Source organism: Tachyglossus aculeatus, chromosome X2 (assembly GCF_015852505.1).
Source record: "Tachyglossus aculeatus isolate mTacAcu1 chromosome X2, mTacAcu1.pri, whole genome shotgun sequence".
NCBI classification, from domain to species: Eukaryota; Metazoa; Chordata; class Mammalia; order Monotremata; family Tachyglossidae; genus Tachyglossus; species Tachyglossus aculeatus.
In genome coordinates, this window is record NC_052100.1 from 20,585,188 (window position 1) to 20,603,580 (window position 18,393).

Here is an 18,393-nt window from a genome sequence, read left to right on the forward strand (position 1 = left end):
CAGGAAGTAGCATCATTGTGTCTCCAAATCAATTCAGGGTCAATTGCTGACTTAAACTTTTGAGTCCTAGGGGAAACCGGGACTTCATCTGATCTGATTATATTGTATATACCCTGACACTTAGCACAGTGCTTGGCTCATAGAGAGTGCTTAATAAACATCACAATTATAATAATAATAAAGCAGTGAGGGACCCTAAGTGCCCCTTGATTAAGTCTTCCATCTTTCTACTGTTGCTAGTTGAGATTTGACCTGTTCAGTATCAATCATTGTCATTGGTTTTTATTGAGTGTTCACTGTGGGCAGAGCATTATACTAAGCGTGTGGGAAAATGTGATAGTGTTGGAAGATGTGTTCCCTGCCCACAAGGAGTTTACCAATTGTGGTATTGATTAAGCGTTTAGTACGCGTCAAGCACTGTGCTAAGCACTGGGGTAAATACAAGATAATCAGGTTGGACACAAAGCCTGTCTCACATGGGGTTCACAGGGAGAACAGGCATCAAACCCCCATGTGGGACAGGGATTCTTTTGACCTGATAATCTTGTACCTATCCCAGTACTTGGCACGCATCACAATTTTCATTATTGTTGAATGCATTTGTGTTCGAGCAAAACCGCTGAATGAATCATCGACTGGCCAAGGAAAAATCTACCAAGTCCTGAGAGAGGATTAAATACATAACAGCAAAGGATGCCTGCTGGGTTGAAACAACTAGTGGTGTTGGGAGTGAATCGTGGAAGGCTTCCTGGAGGGCTTGGAAGATGGGGGAGTTGTGCCGTGATGCCCCCGGTTTTCAGCCCGGCCCCATTTGAACCATTTGGCATTCTTATCCAGAGAGAGGCAAATGCAAGTACAATAATAATAATGAAAATAACGATAATATTAAAACCCCAAAAAGCCACGGCATAGTTCATAGTTGCCAAAATCGACAGCGAGGTGGGCCAGTCCCCCCGTGGCCCAAACAGAGAGATGGGTGTTTTCTCAAGGCACTTTTTCAAAAGAGTGAAAGAGTGGCATGGGTGTGTTGGCAGGTTCTCATATGTGTGTTTGTGTGTGTGTGTGTGTGTGTGTGTGTGTGTGTGCGCTCGCTCCCCAGCCCCCGTGCCCATCCACAGAGTCCATCCGATGCTGTGGATGTCCCACTGGGGGCTCACAGTTTTCATCCCCATTTTCCAGATGAGGTAACTGAGGCCCAGAGAAGTGAAGTGACTTGCCCACAGTCACACAGCGGACAGTTGTCAGAGCCAGGATTTGAACCCCTGACCTCTGACTCCAAAGCCCGGCTCTTTCCATCTGAGCCACACTGCTTCTCATCTATATGTCAAATCTTGTACTTCCCAAGTGCTTAGTACAGTGCTCCGCACATAGTAAGCACTCAATAAATACGATTGAATGAATGACTCCCCACAGCACATATGTATCTATCTGTATATATCTGTAATTTATTGTTTTATCTATTTGTATGAATGTCTGTCTCCCCCTCTAGACCATGAGCTCGTTGTTGGGTAGGGACCGTCTCTATATGTTTCCAACTTGTACTTCCCAAGCGCTTAGTACAGTGCTCCACACACAGTAAGCACTCAATAAATACGATTGAATGAATGAATGAATGAATGTGGGACAGGGATTGTGTCCAACCTAATTAACTTATACCCACCCTAGCACTTAGAACAGTGTCTGGCATACAGTAAACGCTGAATAAATACCCTAATTATTATTATTATTAGGTACAGACCTACCGGGAGGCAAGGGGATGATCGCTGGAGAGTTCTCTCAGTCAGCCTTCGTGTTGCGCTGATACTCCGATGTCCCTACTGCAGAGTGTCCTAGACTCAGAGTTGAAATGTGGGTTCTAGTTCCAGCTCTGATGAGGGTCCTTGGTGTCACAGTGTTCTCTCCTTTGAACTGGGGATAATTCCATAGGGCTGGGGGGGGTGCTACTGATGGCTACTCCATTACTGGATTCCCACAGAGTACCAGTCAGGGAACAGGCAAGCTGAAAACCAGACTGTCTGGTAGAAAACTGGATGAACGGCTGCCCGATTGGGCCCCAACAGATCATCCAGAGGTCTGGAAGGTTGATGGGCAGTTTCAAAACCCCTACCAGCCTTCTAGGAAGAAGGGCAATTTTGAACAATCCCTCTATTCTGGACAGTCCCACTCTGCCCTGGACAGGGGTAGGAGGAAGGGCTCAGCTCTCTGGGATAAATAAGAGGTGGGTGGGGCGAGGAACAAACAGAGGGACGAAAACCCTTACTGCACAGATGAACCCTTTCTTTAGTTCCTATTTGAAACATAAATGCCAACGGGCTGGGACCTGAAATGAATCCCGAGTAAAGCGCTGAACTGAAAATCAGGAAGCTTTGGTTTAATACTCAATCTGCCTCCGGATGCACCAGGTGATTTGGACCATTAACCCCATGTGTCTGAGTTTCCCCTGGAGCAGGCCATGTCAATGTCTGCCAAATGCTCTGTGGTCCCCTCAGGAAGGGGGATTAAAAATAGGCACTGCAATGGGGTGACAGGCACAGTGTGAGCAGAGCTCTTTTTGCGTTGGCTCCTGCACCTCTTCCTCTCATTTCCTGCTATATTTCAAATTGAATATGGGGCCCGAAAGAGAGAGGAACCAAGGATAATGGCAAGCATGTGGGCTTTAGAGATCAGGAGGATGGTGGAATTGTCAACTTTGATGGGAAAGTTAAGTGGAGGGGTCTAACTTTCTCAGGACCAGGGACTGGGAGTTGCGGTCACTCAGAGACAGCAACAGGAAGATGCAATCCTCAGGGATCAATCAATCAGTCAATCAATCGATGGTATTTATTGAGTGCTTACTATGTGTAGAGCACTGTACTAAGTTAGCGCTTAATAAATGCCACTGATTGATTGATTTCTAACCTCACCAATTAAGAAATCCTACTCTTTCATCGGGACTTCCTAACCAGCTTTCTCTCCTATGCCCCACATCCCTGAAAAGCTGCCCTTTCCCCCACAGAGTCTTCTGATCACTAGAACCCCTTCCACATAACTCAGGCTAACATGCCCCACTTGCAGGCTCTGATCGACCTCCCTTCTCTTGATGTGTTCCTTTACTGCTATTTCTGAAGCTAATTCTGAACAATTCCAAAAGGACCAGGGAGCTCTCAGAGATGACCTGTGGCATATTGGTGGAGAGAGAACAGGGAAACCTCCCTAGAGTCTCTTTACTCCGATTGGGCAGGTGACAAGACCCCTTGTCAATCAATCAATTAATTAATTGATGATATTTATTGAACACTTACTGTGGGCAGAATGCTATTCTAAGTGCTTGGGAGAGTACAAGACAAAAGAGTTGGTAGAGATGATCTCTGCCCACAAAGGACTTATTGGGTAAAAGGGGACACAGACATTAAAATACATTACAGGTAGAGGAAATGGCAGGATATTATAATATGTACACAAGTGCTGTTGGGCTGAGGGTGGGGTCAATATCAAGCGCTTAAGAGGTATAGACCCAAGTGCATGTCATGCATAAAGGAAGGTAAATAGGGGGAATGAGGGCTTAGTCAGGGAAGGCCTCTTGGAGGAGATGTCATTTTAGGAGGGCTTGGGGCGGGGAGAGAGTGATGGTCTGTTGGCTATGAAGAGGAAGGGAGTTCCAGGCCAGAGGAAGGGTGTGGGCAAGGAGTCACAGACAGAATCCTCTGTTCAATGAAAAGGCATAAGGAGAGGACAATGGCAACCCTAGAATCAGATGAAAAGGTGTGAACAAAAACCTCTTCTGATCTCTTTCTCTCTCTCTCTCTGTCATGCTCTCTCTACACACACACACACACACACACACACACACAGACACACACACACAATATCCCCTCTGATATTTAGTATTTGCTTCAAGCCCAGGTCCCTGATGGGAGGATTGGTCTATCACAACCAAGATCAATTAATCAATGGTATTTGTTGAGTGCTTGCAGAGCACTGGTATTTGCAGAGCACTGTTTTAAGCCCTTGGGAGAGTACAACAGAATTAGCAGACATGTTCCCTGCCCACAATGAGCTTACAGAATACAGAAGCTTACAGTCTATGCAACAAGTTTAGGGTTCTACTCTGCTGAATTGAGGAGAGGGGGGTGGAAGGATGCTGAAATTAGACCAAGCTGCCATCAAAGCAAGGAAGCCACATATTTTCAGGCTTTGTACAGTTCTTAATGCTATATCGATGTCCAAGAGGCTATATAAAAACCAGCCTCCCAGCTCAGGCCTTTCTGAAGGCCAGTCATATTCCCAAGCCCAGACAGTCAAGACAACAATTCTCAGAAATCCCTCATTTCAGCAAGAACCAGATCCACATCTTTTGGGTTTCCTCACTAATTAAGGAAATGTAAGCTGAAATAACTTAAAAAGCTCACTCAATAGGTGTGACCTAAAGAGTCTCTGACTGTTGTTTGGGAGAAAATGGAGAAGCCACAGGGGGCTGTTCAGATGAATAGGTCCTGAAGACAAGCCAGCTTGCTGATGGGGGCAGCCAGGCAAGAGGTGGGACTGGGCAGACCTGTGACGAGACCTATGCCGGTCATGGGTCTTGACCAGCCCCTGGGTGTGGCCAATCCACAGCCCAATCTTCAACGCCGGTGTCCTTTCAGGGTGCTTACCTGGGATAGATTTCCTGCCAGCTTGTCCTTCTTTTCGCATTTCACTCTTGCCCCCATACCTAACTTTTCCCTTCTCTTATAATTCTCCTTCAAATAAGCTCCTCCTCGAAGGCAGGAATCATGTCTGCCCACTTTTATCATATTGTACTCTCCTAAACACTTCTTATAGTGCTCTACATTCAGTAAGTGCTCAATAAGAATTAATAATAGTTGTGGTATTTGTTAAGTTCTTACTATGGGCCAGGCACTGTACCCAAGCATAGGGTAGATACAAGCTAATCAGGTTGGACACAGTCCACGTCCCACATGGGGCTCAGAGTCTTAATCCCTATTTTACAGATGAGGAAACTGAGGCACAGAGAAGTGAAGTGACTTGCCCAAGGTCGCACAGTAGACATGTGGCAGGACCGGGATTAGAACCCAGGTCCTTCTGACTCCCGTGCCCGTGCTCTATCCACTGGCCCACTCTGCTTCTCTAGAAATACCATTGATTGATTGATTAATTAATTGATTGAAACAAAAGTGGAAATAAATAAACCAGTAAAATGCTATAAACTCCCCTTGCTCAGATACAACTAAACACTTGTCTCAGATGGAGTGTATAGGGTTTCTGTTCATTTGCACACCACCCAACGTGGCGTTGGCAACAGGGAGAAATGTCAGTGATGACAGGGTGTGTCCTCCCACCCCTGCCCCCTGGTTTCAGAATGATTGACAGCAACCGGTAGAGGGTGCCTCCTTCTTTGGTCCTGGAAGTGCCTGGCACTTTCTCCAAACTGCAGGCCCTGGCAGATCCCAGGTTGTTATAAATCCAGACCTCCATATGTCTTGTTCTGCTTCTCCATTGGGTCACTGTTTTCCAAGGCCAGAGGCTGTCTTTTTTATAATCTGCACAGCACCCGACACATTTGGTGATTGCCAAATAGAAGATATTGGAGGGAGAAGAGAGTCTGCTGTCTCCCTGCTTTTTTTTTTTTAATCTATCTTCTGGTGCTTTGCTAGTCTTCCACATTTCCCTGCAGTTGCCCAAATGGCATCTTTTCTCCATGACTCAAAAGCTGCCATTGACTTCTCTTTACCCTAGTTACCTACTGGCTTCTTAGTACAGATCTCTTTATGCTCAGCCAATCCCTGGCACTTTGGGCTGTTCTCTTCCTCTGATACTTGCCAGGCATCGACCCCTTTCCACCCTTGTAGTGGTGGACATGTAGAACACTTTGTAGTAGGGGTAGCAGGGAATCTGCACTGGGAGATTTGACCATCAGGCCCCCCACTCAGCCTTCCTCCTTTAACTGTAGGCCTCGGTGCTTTACCTTTATTACAACCCAGCCTCTCCTACTACAACCTAGTCTGCACACTTCGCTCCTCTATTGCTGACCTTCTCACTGTACTGCGATCTCATCTATCTTGCTGCTGACCCCTCGCCCACATCCTGTCTCTGGTCTGGAATGCCCTCCTGCCTCACATCTGACAGACTATTACTCTCCCCCGCTTCAAATCCTTACTGAAGGCCCATCTCCTCCAAGAGGCCTTCCCTAAGCCCCCCTTTCCTCCTCTTTCACTCCCTTCTAAGTTGCCCTGACTTGCTCCCTTTATTTTATCTCCCCTCCCAGCCCCACAGCACTTATTTGTAATGTATTTATTTATTTTAACGTCTGTGTCCCCCTCAACATAAGTTTGTTGTAGGCAGGGAACGTGTCTGTTTATTGTTATATTGTATTCTCCCAAGTGCTTAGTACAGTGCTCTGCACACAGTAAGCACTCAATAAATACAATTGACTGACTGACTCTCTGGCCTACCCTGCAGGAGCCTCAAGTCCCATCATTACCGGACCAGGCTCCAGTTCTTCTCACACATGGTATCCTGGTCTCCTCCACTTCGTGTTTAGAGGGGACACTCACATCACAAACTTGGCTCTCTGAAAGTTGCTATTCTAGTGGGCTCTTCCCAGTACCATCAGGAGAATATCGAGTAGAAATCTCTCTGTGGAAAGAGAGAAGCTAGAGGTCAATATGGGCCAAAGCTTCAGGGCTTGAAGATGGGTACAGCCTTACGTTAGATTAGAAACCAAAGGAATAGGAGCACTACTATTGGCAGCCCCCTATTGGGCTTGTGGCAGGGGAGAAATGGCTTTTGGCTGAGCAGTGGTATAGATCAAAGTGTGTGTGTGTGTGTGTGTTTGTGTTTGCCCACAGTGGGACAGTTTGGGGGATACTAGGCTTGTTTGACTTGGACTGGCATTTGGTTGTCTGGGAGCAGTTGGCTCTTTAGGATGAAAGGACTCTCCAATGTGCTAGTGACCTGCAGTTTTTGTCTGAGGTCCTCCAGGAGGCTGGTTCATCTGGGGTTGAGCATTTCCAGTCTTCCATACAGCTGGCCTCCCTGGGCTTTGCGGAATCCATTTGCCCCAGTGCCAGCACTAAAAGGAAAACAATCTTTTCTTCCTTTTGTATTATTGTTATAATTTGAGAACATTTCCAGGCAGAATCCTCCCCAGTTCCCTGCTGAGCTTTTTCATGGCCATAATTACAAAGTCAAACGCAATCATTAAAACATTTTCCCCATGCCAGACAAGCTTGCTCATTTCCCCCAGAACCAATGCCCAACTGGAATCACTGGAGGACTGTCAGGGGAACGGGGGAGCGAGCAGCTCAGTCACCCTGGAGCCCCAAAGACAACTGGTGGGTTTACATGGTAAAATGCAAAAGCTCAAGGGATCTCTAGCTGGGGACTGCAGGCCACAACATCAACCATTAGCTTGACCTTCACTTCATGTCACTGATGGCTCCTATTACCTGGGCGCACAGACAGGCGCCCACTGGAAACGAGACGAAAATGACTTCATCCACTTTCATTACCACTGGCAGGCAACAGGGGCAGGGCAGATGAGTAGGAAGGGGCTCTGGGGAGATGAGCAATGTGTGATGGGAGCATTTCTACAGCATGGGAAGGGGGGCTGGAGAGAAGGGGATGGGGAGTGGGGACAGGTGAAGGAAGACTCAGTGAAGGAAAGGCATCTGGGTAGGGGAGTACAGAGGCAGTAGAGGAGCTAGGAGGGAGCAAATAGGAAAAAGAGCCTAGTGTGAGACAGTTGACAGGAGGAGTTTTTTTCATGAACGTTATCATTACCTGAAGGTTCTGGAACAGCTGCAGCCAAAACCCAGGAATTTAGGATAAAAATTGGTTGAAGTCAATAATAAAGGTTCCTAAAAGTGAATTAAGTGGACAAGGCCCTTACTCTCTAGGAGATTAGAGTTTGGACATGAACAGATTCGAGATGGACGTGAAGAGTCCACGAAACCTGACAGACATGGGGCTAGTGCGTGAAGTGAATCAACCCATCAGGTCATTTTTAGGTCCCCTGTAAAAGAATTTTACAGAAACGGCATATCAGGCAGAGGAAAAGTGAAGAGGGGAATGTGGAAGTCCCACAGTCAGACAAAGTGAATGGTCAGAGAAGACTTCGAGACTCACCTTGATGTTGTCCTGCCAGCGATGGGCCTTCTGAAACTTCTCAGCTGCGTCCGCCAGCCTCTGAAAGCAAGAGAGTACAGGAGATTTGGTCAGAGGGGCAGGAAAAGAATCCAGCATGAAAATGATCAGGGCAAGCCCAAGTTGCTTTGATGCCAGGTCTTGGGCAACTGAATCCAGTGCCCTTGTAGCCTCCAGAAAAGTAGGCTGAGGGGGCAGCAGAAATTTTGGCTCCAACCCTGATTCAGGACCTTGCTAGCTTGGTTATTCCTACCCGCATGCCCTACCTCCCCTCTGCTGGAGCTCCCCTCAGAGACAAAGGAGTTCTACTGCTCAGAAAGCTCTGGGTCCAAACTTTAGCCAGTACCTTCCACCCACTCCCCTTCTTTACTCTGCAATCTCAAACCAGCAAAACAAACAAACCCTCCCAATCCTATTGAAATTGTGGAAACCATGGAGAGGTGAGTTGGCCCAGACCACTACTGTATCCTGGCCATGCTCTGTCCATCCCAAGGCTTTTTGCTCTTAGGTTTAGCATTTCCTCCCCATCTCTTTAGAGATTGCAAACTGCTCTGCCTGATTTTCCTCCTCCAGCCTGGGAAGGAGTTGTAGCTGACTGCTTTTTCCAAGTAGAAGCATTCACCCAGTACTTTCTGCATGGGGAGTTTTTCACTCTGGGAAATGGCAGAATCACCCTGACATGGTGACCACCACCAGTCAACTGAGGAAGGGGCAAGTAGTGGAGTTATGTACAAGTCAGGTATGCGTTAGCTCAACAGCTCTGCTTTTAATTACAGAGTGCAGTGGGAAGCTTGAAGTCTGCAACTGCATTTAAAGACAGCCTGACAAGGTCTAATCAAAGGGTAGGTTAAATGTACACATGAGAACGCACTTCTCAGTTAAAATGTGAGAAATTAAGCATGGGTGGTGGGGAGGGGGGAAAATGGAGCTCAGAACAAAGAGCTGAGATGGTGATATTCCCTGCCACTTCAATCTCTGCTCCATTCTCTCCTCTAGGATAGGCTCCAGAGCCCAGCACTGAGAAGGAAATGGGGCAGTGTTGGGGTGTGGAGGAGGACAGGGTGGATTGACTCCCTCTGAACATCTTGACTAGTTCAGCCCACTCTGGTGGCTGGAGGCTCTTTGCGTAGGCAAAGAGCTAGTCACAGTGCAAAGAGCCCAGGGCCAACTGGACTGTATGGACTTGCATCAGGCCAGGCCAGGCCAGCCTCCAGGTCTCTGAGACAACCGAGGGCAAGGTCCCCAGCAGCTCACTGAAAATCAAGCTGCTGCCAGAGGGAGAGCTGAATCTGTTGAGCAAGGCACATGCTGCTAAGGAGTCTAGCAGGACTAGCAGGACAGAGGGTGTGGAGAGAGGGGAGAAAGAGAGAGAGAGAGAGAGAGAGAGAGAGAGAGAGAGAGAGAGAGAGAGAGAGAGAGAGAGCCCTCTTTGCAGAAACCTTAATCTTGGAATATTTCAGTCAATCAATATTAGTTATTGAGCTATTGAGCACCTATTGTGTACAAAGCACAGTACTAAGCACTGGAGAAGAAGACAACGGTAACAGATCACATGGTGCCTGCCCCCAAGAGCTTACAGTCTAAAGAGAGAGGCAAGCAGGCACAAATAATTTACACATAGTGGAAACTGTAGGAAGAGCAAAGATACAACTGGTTCTAGCAAGAGTATGGAAGGGTGAAAAAGATGAATAAATGAGTGAATGAACTAGAAATAGTAGGAGTACAGTAGTAGTGGTAGGAGTAGTAGCATTTATTTAGTGCCCAGTGTGTACAGTGTACTGTACTAAGAGCTTGGGAAGCTCAAAACAACAAATGAAACATTCTTGGCCCACAAGAAGCTTATACTTATTTGAGGAAGTCAGACAAAAGTATTTATAAACCAAGTAAATGTAATAATAATAATAATAATGATGGCATTTATTAAGCACTTACTATGTGCAAAGCACTGTTCTAAGCACTGAGGAGGTTACAAGGTGATCAGGTTGTCCCACGGGGGGCTCACAATCTTAATCCCTATTTTACAGATGAGGTAACTGAGGCGCAGAGAAGTGAAGTGACTTGCCCAAAGTCAAAGTCACACAGCTGACAATTGGTGGAGCAGGGATTCAAACCCATGAACTCTGACTCCAAAGCCCATGCTCTTTCCACTGAACCACTCTGCGTTGAAGGTGGAGTTGAATAAATATATCTTTGTAAGTGCTGGGGATGGGTATAAATAAGGTTGTAAGTGCTAGAGATGGCTGATGGGGTCATATGATTATTTGGGAAAAACATGTGGGCTTTCAGGAGGGGTCCATGATGGGGGTGCAATTTGCATGAGGCCTTTGGTGGGCTCACGAGATTGTCTAGGCATCCTATGAATTTCACCAATCCCCAGGTGAAGGGGTTGAACTGTGATCAAACTTGGTGCCGCCTCCCCCTGCCAGCCATATGATACAATCTGACCCCAGCCTGGTGCCCATCCCCATCCGCATCCATGATGGAAGCAGCCCGGGCAGTGCTCTCTGGCCTGGGCAGTGCTCTCCAGCCCGAGCAGCGCTTCTTAGGGTCTGTGGCATGGACCCACTTTCCTGCTTTCCCTGCTCCAGCTGCTGCTCCAGAGCATTTTTTACAGAAAAAGAAACCCAACATGAGGCTTCTTGCAGGTAGACGTCTTCTCTGCACCACGCTGGGAGCGTCCCAGCTCCCACCCCTCCCACAGTTCTAGTGCAATCTAGTGGATAGAGCACAGGCCTGGGAATCAGAAGAACTTGGGTTCTAGTGCCAGCTCCACCACTTGTCTGCTGTGTGACCTTGGGCAAGTCACTACACTTCTCTGTACCTCAGTTACCTCATCTGTAAAATGGGAATTAAGACTGTGAGCCCCATATGGGATATAGACTGTGTCCAATCTGATTACCTTGTATCTACCCCAGTACTTAGAACAGTGCCTGGCACATAGTAGGCACTTAACAAATACCATAAAAAAAGTTCCGAGTGTGGTAGTGGTGGCGGTGGCAACAGCGACGGCAGCAGCAACGGCAGCTCTCCGTGGCCTCCTGGGAAAACCCAGGCTGCAGCAGCCCAGACTGGGGTCCCTCTTGCTTTGGGGGTCCAGCCCAGAGAAAAGTCCCACCGCCCTCTTCCCCGGCACCACACCCTGTTCAGAAGGTCGGCGACTTTGTAATTTAGAGTATGCAGACGGAGGAGCAGGAGGTGCTAAACCATTCCTTTATGGGATCACCTTGAAGGATTTAACTTAGCATTTCATAGTGCAAAATGTGCCAATCTGTCGTGGATACAGCAGGCTGGGGAGTAGAGGGTGAAGAGAGTAGATATGTAAAGCGGGGTGAGTTGGTGGAGAGCCTTAAAACCAACTGTGAGGAGTTTTTGCTCGATGCAGAGGGACTCGAGGATTTTGAAGAGCAGACAGATGCGTGTGGAGCAATGATTCAGGAGGGTAATCTGGGCAGCAGCTAGTAGTCTAGATTGAAGAGGGGAGAGGCTGGAGGCAAGGAGACCAGCAAAGAGCCTGAAACAGTAAGTGCTCAATAAATATGATTGAATGAATGAATGAATATGGTAGGCTTCAGGGACAGGAAGGATGATGTGCCATAACCTGCCTCTGCCCTGGAATACCCTCCCCGCTCAAATAATAATAATAGTAATAATAATAATAATAATAATAATAGTATTTGTCAAGCACTTACTATGTGCCAAGCACTGTTCTAAGCACTGGGGTAGATACAAGGTAATAAGGATGTCCCATGTGGGGCTTACAATATTAATCCCCATTTTACAGATGAGATAATTGAGGCACAGAGAAGTGAAGTGCCTTGCCCAAGGTTACACAGCAGACAGGTGGCAGAGCCAGGATTCGAACCCATGTCCTCTGACTCTCAAGCCCGTGCTCTTTCCACTAAGCCACTCTGCTTCTCAATCTGACACTCTCCTCGCCTTCAAAGCCTTATTGAAGGCCCATCTCCTCCAAGAGGCCCTCTCTGACTAAGCCCTCCTTTCCTCTTCTCCCATTTCCTTCTGCGTCACCCTGACTTGCTCCCTTTCTTCATTCCCGCTCCCAGCCCCACAGCATGTATGTACTATCTGTAATTTATTTATATTAATGTTGGTCTCCCCCTCTATACTGTAAGCTTGTTGTGGGCAGGGAATGGGTTGTTTATTGTTATATTGCATTCTCCCAAGCCCTCAATACAGTGCTCTGCACACAGTAAGCACTCAATGAATACGATTGAATGAAACAAGTGTTATTGACTGAGATGGGAAAGTTAGGTGGAGGAGGTTTGGAAGGAGAAGCAGCCTGGCTCAGTGGAAAGAGCACAGGCTTTGGAGTAAGAGGTCATGGGTTCAAATCCAGATTCTGCCAATTGTCAGCTGTATGACTTTGGGCAAGTCACTTAACTTCTCTGTGCCTCAGTTACCTCATCTGTAAAATGGGGATTAAGACTGTGAGCCCTCTTTGGGACAACCTGATTACCTTGTAACCTCCCCAACACTTAGAACAGTGCTTTGCATATAGTAAGTGCTTAATAAATGCCATCATTATTATTATTAAGATGAGTTTGGTTTTGGGCATATTGAATTTAAGGTGCCAGCAGAGCATCCAAGTAGAGATGTCCTGGAGGCAAGAGGAGATGAGAGGTTGCAGGTTAGAGGAGAGGAAGATTTGGAAGTTATCTGCACAGAGATGATAGCTGGAACCCTGTGAGTCGATGAGTTCCCCAAGAGAGTATGTGTAGAGAAAGAAGATTAGGGGACCCAGAATAGAGCCATGGGGGGCACCCACAGTTAAAAGATGAGAGGCAGCATAGGAGGAACCCTGTGAGTCGATGAGTTCCCCAAGAGAGTATGTGTAGAGAAAGAAGATTAGAGGACTCAGAATAGAGCCATGGGGGACACCCACAGTTAAAAGATGAGAGGCAGCATAGGAGCCCAGTGAAGAAAACCGAGAATGAGCAGCTGAAGATATAGGAGAGATGTAGCTGGGGGGAAGCAGCATGGAGTAGTGACTAGAACACGGGCCTGGGAGTCAGAAGTTCATGGGTTTTAATCCCAGCTCTGCCACTTGTCTGCTGTGTCACCTTGGGCAAGTCACTTCACTTCTCTGTGCATAGAGAAGCAGTGTGGCTTACTGGAAAGAGCATGGGCTTGGGAGTCAGAGGTTGTGGGTTCTAATCCCGGCTCTGCCACTTGTCAGCTGTGTGACTTTGGGAAAGTCACTTAACTTCTCTGGGCCTCAGTTACCTCATCTGGAAAATGGGGATTAAGATTGTGAGCCCCACATGGGGCAACCTGATCACCTTGTATCCTCCCCAGCGCTTAGAACAGTGCTTTGCACATGGTAAGTGCTTAGCAAACATCAAAATTATTATTATTATTATTATAGTAAGTACTTAACAAATACTGTTATTATTATTATTATCATCATCATCATCATCATCAATCGTATTTATTGAGCACTTACTATATGCAGAGCACTGTACTAAGCGCTTGGGAAGTACAAATTGGCAACATATAGAGACAGTCCCTACCCAACAGTGGGCTCACAGTCTAAAAGGGGGAGACAGAGAACAAAACCAAATATACTAACAAAATAAAATAAATAGAATAGCTATGTACAAGTAAAATAAATAAATAAATAAATAAATAGAGTAATAAATATGTACAAACATATATACATATATACAGGTGCTGTGGGGAAGGGAAGGAGGTAAGATGGGGGGATGGAGAGGGGGACGAGGGGGAGAGGAAGGAAGGGGCTCAGTCTGGGAAGGTCTCCTGGAGGAGGTGAGCTCTCAGTAGGGCCTTGAAGGGAGGAAGAGAGCTAGCTTGGTGGATGGGCAGAGGGAGGGCATTCCAGGCCAGGGGGATGACGTGGGCCGGGGGTCGATGGCGGGACAGGTGAGAACGAGGCACAGTGAGGAGATTAGCGGCGCAGGAGCGGAGGGTGCGGGCTGGGCTGTAGAAGGAGAGAAGGGAGGTGAGGTAGGAGGGGGTGAGGTGATGGAGAGCCTTGAAGCCGAGGGTGAGGAGTTTCTGCCTGATGCGCAGATTGATTGGTAGCCACTGGAGATTTTTGAGGAGGGGAGTAATATGCCCAGAGCGTTTCTGGACAAAGATAATCTGGGCAGCAGCATGAAGTATGGATTGAAGTGGAGAGAGACACGAGGATGGGAGATCAGAGAGAAGACTGATGCAGTAGTCCAGACAGGATAGGATGAGAGCTTGAATGAGCAGGGTAGCGGTATGGATGGAGAGGAAAGGGCGGATCTTGGCAATGTTGCGGAGCTGAGACCGGCAGGTTTTGGTGACAGCTTGGATGTGAGGGGTGAATGAGAGAGCGGAGTCGAGGATGACACCAAGGTTGCGGGCTTGTGAGACGGGAAGGATGGTAGTGCCGTCAACAGAGATGGGAAAGTCAGGGAGAGGACAAGGTTTGGGAGGGAAGACAAGGAGTTCAGTCTTGGACATGTTGAGCTTTAGGTGGCGGGCAGACATCCAGATGGAGATGTCCTGAAGGCAGGAGGAGATGCGAGCCTGGAGAGAGGGGGAGAGAGCAGGGGCAGAGATGTAGATCTGGGTGTCATCAGCGTAGAGATGATAGTTGAAGCCGTGGGAGCGAATGAGGTCACCAAGGGAGTGCGTGTAGATTGAGAACAGAAGGGGACCAAGCACTGAACCTTGGGGAACCCCCACAGTAAGAGGATGGGAGGGGGAGGGCGGTTATCAGTTATCTCATCTGTAAAATGGGGGTTGAGGCTGTGAGCCCCACATGGGTCAGGGGCTACTGTGTCCAACTCGATTTGCTTGTATATGCCCCAGCGCTTAGTACAGTCCCTGGCACATAGGAAATGCTTAACAAATACCATCATCATTAGGGGGAGAACCAGGTACTATTAAAGGGCTAGCTTGGGAGGAATGAAGCAGTAAACAGCTTGCTCCCCCATCATTCACTCAGTGTCTTTTAATAGGTTCTTAATATCTTCAGGCTCGAATTCAACCAGCTGAGCTTTTTTTTGATTGCCTATGAACATTGTTTTTGTGCTAGCTTACTTTACTCAAAGACAAAAAAGCCTGAAAGAAGGAGCAGAGGGAGACTATGCACTCCGTTATGGCCTCTAGAAGTCACATAATTAATGATTTCTTGGGCTCTCTAGTGAGAATCTCATTTATGCTCCTAGGCAACTCTCCTTTCTCAACTGGGGGACAGCATGCATACGGGGAAATTGAGACACACGGAAGGAGAGGAACTTGGGGTGGAACTGGAAACTGAGCAGAACACCAATTCACCAACACCTTGGGATGCCCCGCTGCCGCCTTATAAGGAGCAAAGCGCCGTCCATCTCAATGGAGTCACTACAGTTGGCGGTGAGAGAAGAAGAGATTTAAAATAAAAAAGTGAGGGATTGATTTGTATAATGAAACAGGAGAGAAAGAGCAGCTGTTGAGGTCTTTTAATTGAGCTGCAAAAAGCCAACATCAAGACGCTTGAGATTTCTAAAGGAATCAATACTGCATCAGTAAGTAAATTAAAAAACAGAAAGCAAACTAAGTGGCACAATTAAAATAGAAAGTTCTCTCCAAATCCAATCAGGAGCAGCTCTATTGCCACAAGACCCTCTTCTGTCCTCAGACAAATCCCAGGTCAGTCAAGATGTAGCAGCTGGATGTAGAGTGGAGTGGAAAGACCATTTGACAGGTTCAGAAAAAGTAGAGAGCCGGAAGTGGTAGTACTAGACAGTCATCTGACAGACTTCCACCCCATTTTTTGAATAAATGCTCATATCATCCCCCTTTTTAAAGATGTAACATTGAAGCCCAGGAGTCAGTGGCAACGTTGGAACTAGACCCCCTATCATCATCATCATCATCATCATCATCATCACCTCCACCACTACCAAAAATATTTACTGAGCACTTAAAATGTCTCTATATACAGAGAAAAAAATGATGAAAGACAGTCCTTGCCTAAAAGGAGTTCACATTCATGTAGCTCACATCCTGACTCAGTGTCGTCCACTAACAAAAACAATTCAAGCCAAAGGCGATGCCCATCGTGGCACTAGAAATGGACAACAGTCAGCTGTCAATTCCTTCCTGGTGGGAAGAAAAGGGGCTCAGAGCATTCCTGTAAGCATTCCTTTATGAATCTATGCCTGTAGAAAGCAGACCTCAAGGTCTAGACCAGTCTGGGTCAACCCAGATCCCAGAACCCCTACTTCGGAGGTGGAAACAGATGTAGAACCAGCATGGGGAAGGGAGCTGGGAGAGATCCGGATCATGGCTCCACAGGCCTTGAGCCAGAGAAGCCAATCCTCAAAGAATTGTAAGCAAAAACAAATGGGAAAGGGAAAAGGAGACAATGACAGCAGGGCAGGCGGCACATCTCCATGCACTGAAGAAATAGGTCCTGACAGTGCATCAGGCAAGCAGGGAGTGTCGTGACGGTAATATCAGCTTTCCCACCTTAAGGTGCTTTATGATAAGGAGAACACAAAGGGGTTCCTCTGAAATGTCAGCCTTAGCCCTCAGAATGCTTTGCAGGAGTAGATGGGTGTTGGCTTAGGGATACCTTTGCTCCCTTTCAGTCCCCACCACCCATCTCCCCAAGGAAAGCTGGAATCCTTCAGTTCTGGGTCTATAATAACAACAATAATAATAATAATAATAATGGTATTTGTTAAGCATTTACTATGTGCCAAGCACTGTTCGAAGCACTGGGGGGGATACAAGGTAATCAGGTTGTCCCATGTGGGGCTCACAGTCTTAATCCCCATTTTACAGATGGGGGAACTGAGGCCCAGAGAAGTTAAGTGACTTGCCCAAAGTCACATAGCTGACAAGTGGCAGAGCTGGGATTAGAACCCATGACCTCTGACTCCCCAGCCTGGGCTCTTTCCACTGTGCCACGCTGCTATGGACAGAGCCCAGACACCCTCTGGTGGCTTTCAGTGCTATGAAATCAGGTAGTACCAAGAGGAGGGAAGTATGGAGAAGCAGCATGGCTCACTGGAAAGAGCATGGGCTTTGGAGTCAGAGGTCAGGGGTTCAAATCCCAGCTCTGCCACTTGTCAGCTGTGTGACTTCGGGCAAGTCACTTAACTTCTCTGTGCCTCAGTTACCTCATCTGTAAAATGGGGATTAAGACTGTGAGCCCCCCATGGGACAATCTGATCACCTTGTAACCTCCCCAGTGCTTAGAACAGTGCTTTGCACATAGTAAGTGCTTAATAAATGCCATTATTATTATTGATTTGTTTGGAAAATGTTGACAACACCGGGGAGAGTGACCAGGCTAGAAACAGTCTGGAGAAAAGATAGCTGCTGATGGAGAGTAGCAATTTATTCCAGGCTAGTGATATTAGAGAGTTGATCTTATGCATTTTCCTCTCTAGGTGCTCCTTGGGGTGAATGCCAAGTTGTTGGAATTATTGGGGGTGGTGGTGTGGGGGGGGGTGGTGGTGTGTGTGTGCGTGTCCTTTTTTCACCTTATCTGCAAGGTTGGGTGAATCCTGGGGTTTTCTCCCTTCTGATCAATCCATATCCTCAAATCCTAAAATCCCTGACTCATCCTCACTTGCCCTCCAAAAACTGGCCCTAGAGCTGAGCTCTCTAGAGATTCCTCCCTACCTCAGCCCAGCCACTGTGAACAAATGAATCCTTCCTCTCCCCGCCTCCCATCCCCACCCTGCCCCACCCCTCCAGGCAAACAGCCATGTATCAAGCTAAAGCTGAACTGGCTGTCAGTCTCATGGGCCACTTGAGCAAAGCAAGACATGGGAAGATCCTGATAATGATACAATGTGGGATTATCACCACCCCCGTCTCTTTATGACTTCCTCCCTCCAATATTCCTGGAGGTGGGGAATGTTAAATGATTCAGCAGTTCTTAATGGACACAGAGCACATAGCACAATGGATAATGTTTGGTGATCATTACTCTTTGGACGACTGAATGCACTGTGACAGAAGGTAAACCATACCAATAATAATGAAGAGGAGGGAAAAAAAACCAGCCATCAGGACTCATTAAAACTTCGGCAAATAGATGTTTTGAAGGGTTGAATGCAGCTAAAGTTCTATTGTATTAGAAGCTGATGCTAAAACTCTTCCTTTTCATCATTCCCTCTCTCTGTCTCTCCCATTCTATTAAAAAAATCCCTATCCCAGCGAGGAAAACAAGCACTGACCCACCTCCTCAGGCCTAAATGAAGTGATCTAGTGAAAATCAGGCAGTGGGTAGAAAAGAAGCAGAAGAGTCCCTGCCTCTCC

General features: G+C 47.2%; 1 protein-coding gene across 6 annotated transcripts in view; it reads right to left on the bottom strand.

Annotated features, from left to right (window-relative positions):
- CACNA2D2 (calcium voltage-gated channel auxiliary subunit alpha2delta 2) overlaps positions 1 to 18,393 on the bottom strand; it is a 579,266-nt gene that overhangs the window by 156,864 nt on the left and 404,009 nt on the right. For all 6 annotated transcript variants that reach the window (XM_038770682.1, XM_038770688.1, XM_038770684.1 and 3 more), the window contains exon 4: positions 8,107 to 8,166. In XM_038770682.1, the coding sequence (XP_038626610.1) occupies positions 8,107 to 8,166 (60 nt within the window). The remainder of the gene's footprint in view (positions 1 to 8,106; positions 8,167 to 18,393) is intronic.